At 47.9% G+C, this 14,074-nt stretch overlaps 1 protein-coding gene across 1 annotated transcript in view; it reads left to right on the forward strand.

Moving 5' to 3' along the window:
* Window positions 1–3,297: 3,297 nt before the first annotated feature.
* Window positions 3,298–14,074, forward strand: part of ELOVL6 (ELOVL fatty acid elongase 6) — an 80,705-nt gene continuing 69,928 nt past the window's right edge. Inside the window, exon 1 of the mRNA XM_062574120.1 lies at window positions 3,298–3,540. Coding sequence (XP_062430104.1) covers window positions 3,452–3,540 — 89 coding nt within the window. The 5' untranslated portion in view covers window positions 3,298–3,451. The remainder of the gene's footprint in view (window positions 3,541–14,074) is intronic.

Genomic DNA, 14,074 nt, shown 5'->3' on the forward strand with positions numbered 1-14,074 from the left:
ATGCTCCACAAGACCATGAAGATTTTACGTACTTGTCCAGCATCCATGTAGATTTTGTAAAAGACCAGAAGCTTAAGTAAAAAATTCCAGATAATCATGTGGTAGGAGGAATTTTCAGGTAGTTCATGTGGGACTAGGACAGCAACGGAAGAAGGATTCATTGCAGATTGTTTAACCTATGTAGAAGTCCTATGAGCTCTATAAAATCTGGAGAAATTCCTGCTGTGTTTTTAAGACACAAAGAAATCCCAGTAGAGTTTAGTATTTTGAGACTGTCCCTGCATTTTCTGAAACTATCACAGGTGATCTTCAAATGTTGCTGAGGCTTTAATTGCTACACGGTGCTTTGCATGGTGGCTGCTCGACTGCACTCTGACTGACGCAGAGATACTCCAGGGAGCCCTGGTGGCAGCTGGTCGCAGGGTGGTTATTTCGAGGTGGAAATTCTGCAGTAGCTGTTAACCTCCTCAAGATCCCTGTAGCAGCCCTAAACCTAGAGGAGTCCTTGCCATAGCATTTCATAACCTTCAGCTTAACACTGTACACCTGGCCAGCTCTGATGTGGACTTCAGGATGTCTGCAGTCTAAGGCAGCAGGTGTCCCAAACCTTCTGGCTAATCTGCCACTTCAGACTTTTCAAAGTCCATCATTGTATTCTGGAAACTTTGCATACTGAGCATTATTTCCAAGCAACTTTTTTCTTTTGTGGGGGGAACCAAACTGTAAATTTCAACCCACCAGATACTCATGAAATATTCAAATAAGATAAGCCATTATGCTACTCAAGTTCTTAATGTGAAATAGATTGGGTTTGCAAAAAAGGATATTGAGAAATCTTTCAAAAATTAAGATTTCTGGCATCTCAAATTCATTTTGTTTAATAACATATTAAGAATATCCCTGGCTGTCAGCATGAAAACATATTTTTCCTTGTAAACAAATATAAGAACCTGTATGTAGCATGGTTTTATTTGGAAAAAAAAAAAAAAAGAAAAAAGAAAAGAAAAAAAGTAGAAGCATGGCAGTGTTTCTGTCTTGGAAAAAAAAAGGAAATAGGTTTGATTCAAGAATTATTTGTTAGGATTTTGCAAAAAGTCAGAATGGTTTATTTCATCCTTTGGATCTATTCATCAAGATAGCCTACCTGATTATAGGAAGCGGTTTATAAGCTTGCTAAGGGAAGGACTACAGTCTCTCTGCAACAACTCTAAGACAGGAAAAAAATATTTTGCCACTCATGGAAGTGAATTTACCTGTTTAACAGTAATTTTCAACACAAGTGTTGACATGCAGCGGCATTTGTTCTATCACAAATGATTTTTTCCACATCTTTTCATTAAAAATAATTACTAAAACCCACAAGTAATATCATCCTAGGCCTTTAATGGAACCAGCTCTGCCTTGAAATAAGTGCAGACACACACTGTAGGAAGGGCACCAGCAGGAGATACTCAGCTCAAAGTAGTGCGTCCCTCTAACCACAGAGGAATCCTGACTGGCACGAGATCGTACGGGCAGACATCTGCTGTGGAGCAGCATATATCCTCCAGGAGGACAGAGAGGAGCAGTCCCGTGGCTCAGAGCCCAAGTATTGCAGCTGCGGTGAGTCCTTCGCATTATGCACTTTGGTACAGACACAGGTCACACAACGTGGCCTGTGGCTGTACTGGAGATTTCTGTCTCCCCCTGAATCTTTGCAGCCTCCATTCATGGAAACTGCTTGCCAATTAATATATTGAAGACCAACAGCCACCTCAAGGGCAGATCACGTAGAGTGGGAATACAAATGAAGTTAACTTTGCCCAAACACTGGTCCACCAGGCACTTCAGAGGCCACGGAAAGTTGATATGAAGCATTTTTGAAAATCTGAGTTTCAATTGTCCATCGGTAAAGCCAGGATAATTGTGTTTCCATTCTTCTTCCCATCCCAACTGTCTGTGCAGTTTATAATCTCTTCTGAGGAAAGGCCTATGGGACATTGATCAGTTGAGGGCCTCTGGGTACAGTAGTACTAAATAATAATTTAGTGCTGCCTTGCAGGTTCAGTGAGAGCAGCATGATGTTTTGCTTAAAACCCCAGTCAGATGATGATGTGAAAAACTCAGCCCTCTTTAGCAGAAAAACGTTGTAATTGTTAGGAAGAAAGAAAAAAAGCTGAAAAACGTGACCCTGAAGAGCACAAGACTCAGAATGCAAATAGGAACATCAAATCAGTTAGCTATTGATATCCCACAACTTGAGGACTAAAACTCTTTTTTTTTTTTCTCGGTGTCTGGGTCTGGCAATATTAAGCGCTACTGTGTCAATGAGAATTGAAGACCGTGAGAGTCAAGAGCATGCTGACCTTTGCTGGATCTGCTCGTTTATGGCTAGCTTTCTGTGCACTAAAGCCTACCGCTGTAATCCTTCTGCCTTCAGACTGCAAGCCCTGTGGGGGCTGGGAGTGCTATTCGTTTTAGCACAACTCATATTGTAAAGCACATCTAGCGTGCTGCCTGAGTCGGAAGGACTCAGCTGGAGGCATCAGGATGTGACAGACGAGACGAGAAAGACAAAATTAAGGTTACCTAAACATTGCGTGCCGTAGCTGGGAGGAGAGCTAGCCAGGTGACAGTCCCTTCAGACCGGGGGTCTCCGACCCGGCGCGTGGACCACCCTCCACTGGCCCCAAGCGTGTGATCACCCACGTGCAGCTCCGGGCGCAGCAGGGCCACAGCCGGGGCTGCCGAGCGGCAGGAGGGAGCCTGCTTTGGGAGGCAGCTCCGCTACAGCCCCTCACCCAAACGAGCCGCTGGGCTGGCCACCGGCCCCATGGGGACACGGTGGGGGGGGGGGGGGGGGCAGGGCACGGCAGCAGCCGTGCAGCCACCCTTTCCACCGCCACAGTGGAGGCACATTGAATTTAGATGCAAAAAGGGGTTTGCGGTGGGTTTTTTTATTTGTCTATTTATTTATTTGGCGTATGCGTTTGCTTTTCCAGCTACGTGTCGGCTTTATTTTTAAGCTCGCCGGTGAGGGTGTCCGGGGAGCAGGGAGGCTCCAAGAGACCCCTCTGCCGCAGGCGGGCGGGAGGCGAGCGCTGCTGGCGGCGCGGGCCGGGCCGGGCAGGGCCGGGCCGGGCCCGGAAGGGAGGGGAGGGGAGGGGAGGGGAAGGGGTGTCCCCGGCCGGCGAGCCGAGCGGGGCTGAGCCGCGCCGCGCCGCGCCGCGGGGACGGGCACTAAGACCGCACCGCCTCCATTTCCTCTGAGGGTGGATGCAGAAGAGGAGGAGACCTCCAGGCACGGGAGGAGAAGGCGAGGAAGGGAGAGGAGCTATGCTAAATCAGGGATACAGCTGAGGCGGAGAGGGCGAGAGGCAGGGGCTCTGCGGCGGACGGCGCGCAGGGGCCAGGCGCGGCAGGTCGCACGCAGCCCTCCGGCGCAGCAGCCACCCCCGCGGCGGTCGGTCCAATGAACATGTCAGTGTTGACTTTGCAAGAATACGAATTTGAAAAGCAGTTCAACGAGAATGAAGCCATCCAGTGGATGCAGGAGAACTGGTGAGTGGTGGCTCGGGCGGCGCTCGCCGGGCGCCGCGGCGGCATTAGGCGCCGCCGCCCGCCGGGAGCCGCTGAGCCCATCCGGGCGCGCCGCCGCCGCCGCCGCCGCCGCCGCCGCGCACACGCCCGCGGGCGCGGAGGCGCCGCCGCGCCGGGCGCCCTGCGGCCGCCGGGGGCACCGCGCCGCGCCCGGCTCTCGCCGGCGCCCCCGCGCCCTTCCCGTCTCCTTGCTGCCGCCGCCGCTCCGCGCACACGTGCCCCGGCTCAGCTCTTCCTCCTCCTCCTCCTCCTCCTCCTGCAGCCCCTCCAGCCGCCTCCCGCCGAGCGAGCAGAACAAGTTGTGTGTATGCAAAAGGGAGCCCCGCTTTCCTTCCCCCTCCTCCCCGCGCCCGATAAAACTTCATTTGCAGCCATGCGGCTATTAACTTTGCCGGCATGTGCGTGCTGCCGGGCCGGGCCGGGCCAAGCCGGGCCAAGCCAAGCCAAGCCAAGGCTCCGGGGGCCGAGCCCACCGCTGCCGCCGCTGCCACGGGGACTCCTGGCTGGCGGCGAGACGGTGCCTCCCTCACACGGACACACGCCCTCGACGGCCCCTGCTGCGGGCCCGGCCCGGCACACGGGCAGCCGGGCCTAGGCTGGGGCCGAGGGGGCCGCGCAGTGGCGTGGGCAGTGCAGGGCAGCGCTGCCCCCCGGCAGCACCCCTTTCTCCCCGCTCTGCCCTCCTGCAGTGCCCAGCCCCGCTCGCTGGGCCCCTGCGCTGCCCCCCAGCTCGAGGCTCCGGGGCCGCCGGGAGCCCGCTCGCCTGTCGCACCTGTCCGCCCGCACCCTGTTCTCTCCCCTCGCGCTCCTCGTCCCGGCTTCGGCTGCCTGCGGCGGCCTCACGGCTCTTGCCTCGTGCCCTGCTGTGCTGCCACACTCGCCCCCTTGCCCCATGCCCGCTCTTGCTCCCTAACTCGTGCCTGGGACTCTTTCCCTCTTGGGGCCTGGATTTCATCCCTTAGCAGTGCCGTCCACCCTCCCTGGGCTCCCTCGGGCTCCCTCGCGAGGACCTTCCCTGTCACCCCGGTTGTGCTGATGGCAGGACAGGACTGACCATGGACTGAAGCTTTGGTGCGTAAGTTCGCAAGGCTCAACACTCCCTTCCTGGTCTCTACCAGGGACTTGCTATAGGCTCCTTCAGTGGCCAGTGGCTCCTCTGCAGGTTTTGAGGGCAATGTAATTAAAATGACCATTTAAGTGTTTGTACATCTCTGCTTTTCTGAAGGCAAGCTCATTAGCTCTTGAAGAGTGCTCTGTGTGACTCTCATTTCAGGAGCAGTGCGACCGCATGAGTATTCGTGGGCTGGGAGTGCTGGATGTTCCTGTTTTGTTCCAGTTTCAGAAGAAAACTGGCATCAGAATAGGACAAACTTGTAAAAGAGGATGGAGAGGGTGGTATCTGGGAGTATGTATTAACCAAATAGCCCATACGAGTTGCAGTTTGGAGTAATGCACTAAGAACATGACTAGGAACCAGGACTCTTGTGTCCTTTCCTTGATTCTCCTGCGCTTCATGATGTGACCTTGAGGAGAATTATGTAACCTCTTTTAGGCCTCAGTTTCCCCAGCAGGGAAAGACTGTGGGGAAACTAATGCCGAAATACCTTGTCAGATACTTTGATGGCTTAGGTAACGTATGCTGAGTGCCCTGAAGATGTCATGTACAGTATAAATGCTAAGTAGTATTATTAACATCTCCCCCCCGTCTCATTTGCTGCAGAGGTTGGCCAGCTGGGACTCCTATAACATGAGGCTCCCACTTTCTAGGTTCAAAAGAGAGGACCAACATTTTCGTGCTTTTGCTGTGCAGCTAACGAGCCTTGATGATCTGTGTGCACACTTCTCAGCCTAGCTGCATCTGCTTTCAGGGAGTGGAGGAATGAATACATTCGATTCACATGAAGGTAGAGAAGAGCAATCTGCTTGTGGCTTAAGAGCCTTTTCTGAAGTGAAAGGGAGTTGTGCTCACTACTTACTCTGTCACAGCAGGCTTTTCTTGAAAATGCTGGTGAAGATTCATCTGAGTTTCGAGTTAAATTGTGCATTTTTATCTTGAGGAAAGTCGCTTACGTAATGAAACGCTTCAGCTTCCAGCATGTGAACTTCTGGGGCGACTTAGTAAAAATCAGCAGCCAAGGCTGTACAGGAAGGCCTTGCTGCTTCACATCAGGATTATAACAACAAATTTGTCTACATAGACATCAGTGGTAGTAAGTGCATCCTTGCCTTTATAGGCATAACTTTAATGTAAGCATCATTAATGTAAGAACATCCTAAGACGAGGTTGTTAAATAGCATGTTGTAGGGATAAACATGGTTGATCATTCTTTGTGACAGGAAGATGGAGTAGGTAGTATTGCTTCAAAAAGACTACAATAGTCATTTAAATTAGGATGTAACACACCACCCTAACATGGAGGTAAACAAATTTTATAGGTGTGGCATTTGTTATTTTACTCCCATCTCAGAAATATTTCTTGATCCTTTACAAGGCCAAAAAAGAAAGTCTAAAGAGTATAAGGTAGGATGAAGTAGCTCTGAGGAGCTGACCTTGTCTTTTGGACTTTGAATAGCATCTTCAGAGCCTGAATAGATTTCAGATGAAAATGTAGCCCAGTTTTAGGCAGGACATGAATCCCTTTGGTACCCTCTGGCTTCTGAGCTGATTCAAGCGCTGACAGTCCCTTTTAATTATAACTGCTGATGCCTAAAGCTGGTAAAGCTTGAATACAAAGCCTGAGGGTAGCAGTGTGGCCTGGCTGGATCACGGCACAGGGGGTGAAATGGCCACTGCTGTTCAGCAAAGGCTAATCCCTCCTTTTCCCCTGCCACCCTGGGCCCGCTCTGAGTGCCTTCGATCCCTGGTGCTATGACTGTTCTGCGCACTTGCTATGCTGCCAAGTGTTGGCACCCAAGCTAAGGTTTGTAAACTGGGTGGAGAGCTGGAATGAGGTGCCACACTCCCGTATCTGCCTCTGAAAATCTTGCCTTTGAGCTGGCACCAGTGGAGTCCCTTGCCAGTGAGGAGGAGCGGTAGAGGTGGATGAAGTCCTTCTTGCTCTGCTCCAGATGTTGCCATTTTGCTTTAAGAAGGCCCCTATCCTGCAAGGCTTATTGCTCGGGGACCTCATCAGAGCCTGGGCCTAAACGAGCAATGCTGCAAAGAGCCTGCTGTTTTGACGTGAAGAAAAAATGAATAGGCTGTTACCCTGATACTTATAAGCTGAGGGGCTTATTTGTGCTTCCCTGAATGCTTGGCTGTGTGTACATATACTGCGTTGCGCTGTATCCCCCAGCCTGTCCGGTTCCCTTGCGTGAAGGAGAGAACGAAAGGCCGAGGTTACGGCTGCAAGGGCAGACGGGGCGGCCTGCCGATCTTCCCTAAACAAGTGACGTGGGGTTTGGAGGATGCTAAAGAGCCAAGACATCCGCTCAGTGTCCTGAAGCTCCTTACGCTTTATGTTGTGGGAAGGACTGTTGATATTTAAGCGTAGTGCCATCAGATAGCTGGCTTTTAGAATAGCAGGTGCTGAACGTCTCTGATCTTACCATGCTCAGGTTGTGGGAGTTTTGGTTTCAATAAGGCCAGGATTAAGTCAGACGTTTATTAAAATGACTGCTTAAAATGATTTATTAGCTCAAACTCCCTCCAGCACCTCCTCCCAAACTTTTTCAACAAGAGTAGAGGGAAGTAGGAAATAATCTGTGGATGCTGTTTGTTTTGTTTTGTTTTTAAAGAAATTGCTGCATGGGGATGGCAGCCCTAGTCCTTTATTTCTTGTGAGCAAGCAAGCTGTTGCTGTTTTGCAGAAAATTCACCGTTCAGTCAGGGATGCAGCAAAAAGGAGTCTGGAGCTGAGATCCCAATGTGCAGCCGCAGCCGGTGGAGACTGGTCAGCGATTAGGAAAGCAAAAGTGATAGCAGCTGGTTGAAGGGGCGAGTGACGCCCGCCCGGGTCCTTCGTGACACTGCTGGTCCTTCCCAGCGTTGCTGCAGAGCGCCGGGTCCGCGTCTCAGCGCTAAGTGACAGTGGTTCCTGTTATAATTGCCTGGCCAATAATAATTATCTTCAGATGTCTGCTGACGAGGGGCTCGCCAATGGGGAGGCAGGAGGCCTGTGCTGACTGCGCCGAGACCGCCTGGGCGAGGTGACGTCACGCGAGGGCTTGCCTAAAAACCACGCACAAACTTTTCCTCCGCCGAGCGCTGCAGCGCTCTGCTAATCCTTTCTTTCCGCGCTGCGTACGCTTCTGCAGGCTGCTTCCTTCGGGCAGGTTTATTTCTCTGCTGTCCGAAAGGAGGTGGGCTTTTTCCTCTCCTTTAACTCCAGCATCTACAGTAGTTTAACCCTTGCAAGCCAGCAGTGTTCTCTCACATAATAGCAAAAGCAGAGTTGTCCCCCTAAGTTAGAAATTAAAATTGAGTTGGTTATTCTGCAAAGATACTTTGCAGTGTGTTGCAGAAGATGCCCAATTCTGTCAGTGAACTTTCTGTAAAGTACAAAGCACCATGCAAGTCATCTGGGCTTTTCTTTAAAGGATGTTGGTAGTTCAAATGTGACTTCAAAATTAACTTTGCAAACCCTAGATTTGTATAAATGTTTGTGGCATTCTAATACAGTAGGTTATTTTTAATCTTTTGTTGCCTAAAACTTTTATGTGGTAAGAAACAGAAAGTGCGGCTGACTGAGAGAAACTTATTCTCTGATGTAATTTTTTGCCATTCAGAACTGAAAATAAGTTGAGGAGACCAGAGAGTCAGCTAACCGGGACTTTAAAATGTGCTTGCCTTTTAATAATTCACATAAGTACCGTTGTTCTTGAGAGGTTTGTTTCCTAGATGTGGAGCAAGTTTCTCTCATTGACTTAAGCTACTCTTATCTCATAAAAGGTAAGAATGAGAGTCAGTGCATGTATCTCTACAGGCATACATGTATGGAAACCAAAAATTGATGTAAATTACCTTTCTTTCTTTCCCCCCGCAAGCTCTTGCTGAACACCAGTGAAGGATGGGGAAGAGGCCGTGCAGCCACCCTGTCCTTTCTCTGTCCTGCAGCGAGGAGCGAAGGGCAGATGTGTGGGAGTTGTTCTTTACCATAGAGAGACTTTTTACTTGAGCAGCTTCATGGAAGCCAGGAATTGAGCTCAAGACTTTTTAAATTCAGCCTACCTTTACACAGATTCCAGTACCCACAGTGGCTTTTTGCTGCTCATTTGTGTAAACTGGCCAGAAAGCTGGCTGACCCAGCTTCCTAAGGCTTCTCTGTGCCTAACGAAAGGCAAAGAGCAGCTTTGGTGCAGCAGAAATAATACTAGCTTCTTGCCTTTTCTCTATCCCACAGGCCCTTTTGAGCAAAAGGCCAATTTGCTGGAGTGTCACAGAGCTTCAGCTGCTTGAAAATACAAGTATGGAGCCTATGAGGAAGAACAGTGCATGCCATTTCAGAGTTAAGATGATCAGATATTTTCTATCTGTGTGTATGCTTGAAAAGAAAAAAAAAAAGGAATAAGTGTGGTATCCTAAAGATAAATACATCAGTGTCTTCTGCATTCAGCCTCGCACTGAATGAAACAGGCATTGGCCTTTTGCTCACCGCACCCCCCAAAGTTTGAACACATCTCTCATCATGTTGCTTCATCAATTTTTAAGCCTCTGAAAGGGAAGAGCTCTCTTATTTTGTCTATGAAGCACCACGTGTTTGTGGGAACAATAAACTTGTAGGAAGGACTGGCAGGAAGTAATTTAGGAGCCAGCCATCACTTGTAAAAGTGAATATGGATGTTTATGAGTAGTTTCTTTAGACATGGGTTGTAGGATCTTGAATTATCTTGGCACTTTCGAAAAAGCAACTCTGTGTCCTCAGCTAAGCATACATTGTGAAAACAGAGCAGCAGCAAGGTGTTTCTGCAGGCACAGGCTGAATAGCTTGTGGCAGCACAAATCCCTGGATCCACCGTGCTTTTTCTGGATGGGCAAAGGAGTACTGGGAAGCAGCTGATTCCCTGGGATCTGGAGGGTCTGTTCCCCTTGGGCTGGGACACGAGCCCCCTGCCATCCTTCCTCCTCCAGACTCCCGTCACTGATGTGGCAGGGCAAACCGGAAATCCTGAATTGCAGTGGATTGCAGTTGCTTCCCCATGGAGGAGACGGTTTGCATGTTTATGGCTATTTCTCTTAACTCGTGGATACGTGCTGACATGCAGAGACTGACGAGCAGACCTTTGGCTGCAGCTAGCAAAATCCATGTGGAGCAGGCAGGAGGAGATGCCCTATGCTCTGGTCCGCCTTTCCGGTCCGTATCATGATGTAGCCAGGTGATGATGTGGTGTTAGTGCAGGGCAACCGGGGCAGATAGACTTTCTGTTACGTAGTAATGTCTCCACTTGGTCTCTTCTGGTGAAAGTGCAAACTGGCATGAATCTTCCTTTTGCACCTCAGGTAAATACAGTGTGCACAGAGAGCTTGTTTACCAAGCGTGATTATAAAGGTCATTTCTCCATGTTAAGAAGAAAGCAGTTTATATGATTACGCTTGAGCTGCCGTTAGTATTTTTGTCATTACATTATGCATGCTTCTTGACTATTCCTAGATACAGCAACAGTATGCCATTCATAATTTTTAATTTTTAATCATACCTTGATGATGTGCCACTGTTATTCAGGTTGGTGCATTTTTAGCTTTTATGAGAAAGAGAGAGAGTGCATGCATGTCTGTGCACGCTAATTAACTCTTGGCAACCCAGAAATCTTTAAAAATGTATTTTGTAAAAGCAGTAAATAAAATTTACTTGGGGGACAGCTCCTCTTCTCCCTCAAGCTGGCACAGTGCAGGTATACTGTAATCACCAGAGAAGCACCATAGGCAGACTGCAATAATTTGTTAAATCGTGATATTCTAATGAACTCCATGCTGGTAAACACTGACTTTTAATGGGGCTCGAGGTAAGCAGGACATCACTCAGTGTAACTCATTGCATGATTAAGAATCTCAGTTACTCTCTTTGCCACAATAGCTAACATAACTGGCCTTCTCCCTCCCTGAAGTGTTGAAAACACGGCAGGTCTTCATGTCCAGTGCATCTATTGCTCCTTAAAAACGTAAAGCCTGCTCACATTCTAGTTGTCCTCAGCAGAGAAGGATCTGACCAATTATTTAACTCCTGAATTTGTGCCGCATTTGAAATCAATTTTATTTTCCATAGCTATCTATAGTGGTACAAGGGAATATAAGGATGTTTGTACTTCTTTCTTTTATACTCGGTCTTTGCCCCTTAATCAAGACTCTGCCCTCAAGCCCATTTCAGCAGACTTTGATCTGCTGACTCTTAGAGATAAAAGGGTGGGGGAAAATAACAGAAACACTATATTCTTTTTGTTTTCATGACCATGTTATCACTGGCAGACTAATTCGCCTTGTGAGTTATGGGTTCAGGGAGGTGGGACAAATATGGACCCAGGGAAATGGCAAATACAGAGACCGTTCCAGCGTAAGATATTGTCAGCATGCAGGAGGGTAGCAGAGCTGGGGTCTCTCATTTTGCAATAGGGGTAAATTTTGTTAGTGTTTATGGAGCTTTCCATAACTTTGAGGATAGTTTTGTAGTACAGGGTCCATTGGGACTGCACAGGCAAGAAAACATACGGCATTTATTTGAAAGCTTAATCAAGACAGAATGTAGATCCTTTTTTTAAAAAAAAATGGAAATGAGCAGAGGTTAGAGTGTATTATTTTTAATATAAATTAACACTGACTAAAATGTAAAATAAACTTTGTACTTTTCCAACAGGTGAGCTATTTGTGTAACCACATTGTTCATACACTGCTACCTTCTCCCAATATTCTTTTTCTTGCTAACTCTTTTGTCATCTCATTTGAGTCTTGTCCTAAGTTTGAGCGTAAAGGTTTTGTGTTTATTCTATAGCTGTACAGTGCCTAACACAACGGCCCCCTGTCCCTGACTAAAGCTTCCCAGAAATGCTGTCATGTTGCTCGGGCAGCTGCGGTTCCCATCGCGGCGTGCTGTCCCCTGCGCTGGGTCTGCTGGGGGTGCATGCAAAGCCCACGGGCTGCCCTGCACAGACATGCAGGTTGAGATAGCCGAGTCAGCGGCAGAATGGGAAACAGTACGGCTGTGTGTGCTCCCAAGCTAAATCAAGAAAGAAATTGTATCACTTCGTGCGCAGAGTTGACTGATGAGGTTATTACTGCTTGTGAATGCAAAGTAGCAATATCACCTGATATTGCTGCTTTTTTATTGTGTGCCGATGGTTATTACAAATCTTGGATTGCAAGTCAAGTTTCATTGAACTCTTTTGAGGACAATGTCTTATTCTTTGATTATCACGAGCCTTACTTATGGCCCAGGAACAAGGTGGAAGGACTCCAAAAGCAGTTATGACCTCTGTTTGGCCAGAGGAGCAGCCCAGATCCTGCAAAGCAGGCGTGCCACGAAATGATGAAATGATGGACAGAGCTTGCATCTGCCGAGCCATCCTTGACCTTTTGCGGGGAGGGTTTCAGTTCAGTCTGACGAGAGAGGATGGGGTAACGCCAGTGAATGTTTTACTTCAGGCCAGGGCTCTTAGTGCTTTTTGGAGTACACGTAGTGGTTTGGACTGTGGATGGCATGCAAGGGAACAGTGGTTAACACGGCTCTGGGGACTTCAAGCTGATTGCAGCCATAGCTGTCGCGTATACGTTAGACATCAGTCACTCTGGACCAATGTCTCAGAAAATGCCTGAGTCCCATGATTTCAAAAGAAATTAGGGTCCCTCAGCATCTCTGAAGATCGCTTTTCATGCCTCAATTCCTTGCCCATAAAAGAGGAAAAAATTCTTTCTGAGGATATTCAAAGTTTTTATTTCGCCATTTCACAAAGGTGAAAAGTTGAATCCTGATATGGTAAAACCCACATAAGTAATTATTAAAAGAATATAGAAAACAGAAAGGTTTTACGTTAATACTATGCAGCTTTACGCTTTTATTAGCATTGAAGAATACTTTATTCTTGGCAGGAATGTGGGCAAATTTTGCATGTCTTCTTGGCTGTGGTAACTGAGGAGTAAGAAGAGCTGCTGTAATATCAGTGGGAAGGCAGTTTATTGTTGATATCGTGGGATTAAACGACAGAAGTCCAGATCATTCTTAATTGCAAATTTATTTGGCTTTCAAATAGTCCAATAAGACTTTAGTCTGTTCAGCATCTTCTGATGGTAACTTTTAAATAGGAATTTTAAAATTTGTTGCTAATTAACTTCAGCGTATGAAGCCTGCAAATTGAGTGAAAACTGAATTGGACATCATCCATGATCATGAGCTCTTCAAATTGAATGCATTGATTATGCTATCTGTTACCCTAGGACATGAAGCTTATGCTTGGTCAAGAACATTATTAAGGACAAATATCTACCCTGTATGTCTTGAGCCATCAGCAGTATAAATAAACCTAAGAAGAACAATCCCAGGGATTGCCAATTAACATTTTAAGAGGAAGAAACTAAGGGCCAAGTCCATTTCAGTAAAGACATCAAAATGATGCTATTGAGGAGTCTGATCCTCTGGCTAATAGTGTGGGGATTTTTTTCTTTCTTTTAATTTATGACCTGTAAGAGGTACTTAAGATGACAGTAAAATCCCATAAGTATAAACAAAAGCAGGATGCCAGAGCTGTTGCACTGTCCCATTCAGATAGTGGTTTATTTAACAACTCTTTACAAAGTCTGGCTTCTCTCTCGTGTATGTTTCCTTTTAGCTTTAATTGGGAATTTTCCCTGTAGGTCTCCTGTAGTCCTCTCAGTGCAGGACTCCTGTAACCATTAATGGGAATTTGTGGTTTCAAACATACAGCATGTTCAGACGGCTGAAAACCTTGGTTCTTTTTTTATTTTTTATTTTTTTTCCCTTTTTGTTCTCTAACTAGGGACTAGCTATCCAACTCCTCTTCCAGATTTGCAGGTCACAATGAAGAAAGGTATTTTGTATTTATGTTTTTTACCTGAAAATCCTGATTTTTTTTTAGCTGAAAACATCTTAGATTTAAATTCCTTAGTTACAATTTCTTAAGCAAACTTGGCTTGACAGCTAATGTAGAGAACTCCCCGCTGTTCTGTATGCCGTCGGTGGTGTCTAGAATCGCTCGTCTCTTTTTGCTGCGTCCTTTTCTCCCAAAACTTTTGCTCCCTTGGCCCGAAAGCTGCCGGGCCGGTGGCTGCCCAGCGCTGTTGACCGCACAGACCTCGCCGGCCTGGGGCTTTCCGGTGACACTGCTGCTTGCCGCTCGCCTGGCAATGCCCCCGCTGAGTGCTCGGCGCTGCCAGCTGCCCTGGGCACCGGAGCCCTGCCCCGAAAGTGGGGAAACGAGCCCTTCTTGGTGAGCAAATGCACGAGGAGCTATGGAGCGGGGCGGTGCTGGCTGGCGCCTTGAGTGGCGGTGCCGGGCCCCTGCCGCAGGGCAGGCGAGCGTGGGAGGCAGCCCCAGCTCACGCCTGGGTGGT

The sequence above is a fragment of the Rhea pennata genome, chromosome 4 (genome assembly GCF_028389875.1).
Source record: "Rhea pennata isolate bPtePen1 chromosome 4, bPtePen1.pri, whole genome shotgun sequence".
NCBI classification, from domain to species: Eukaryota; Metazoa; Chordata; class Aves; order Rheiformes; family Rheidae; genus Rhea; species Rhea pennata.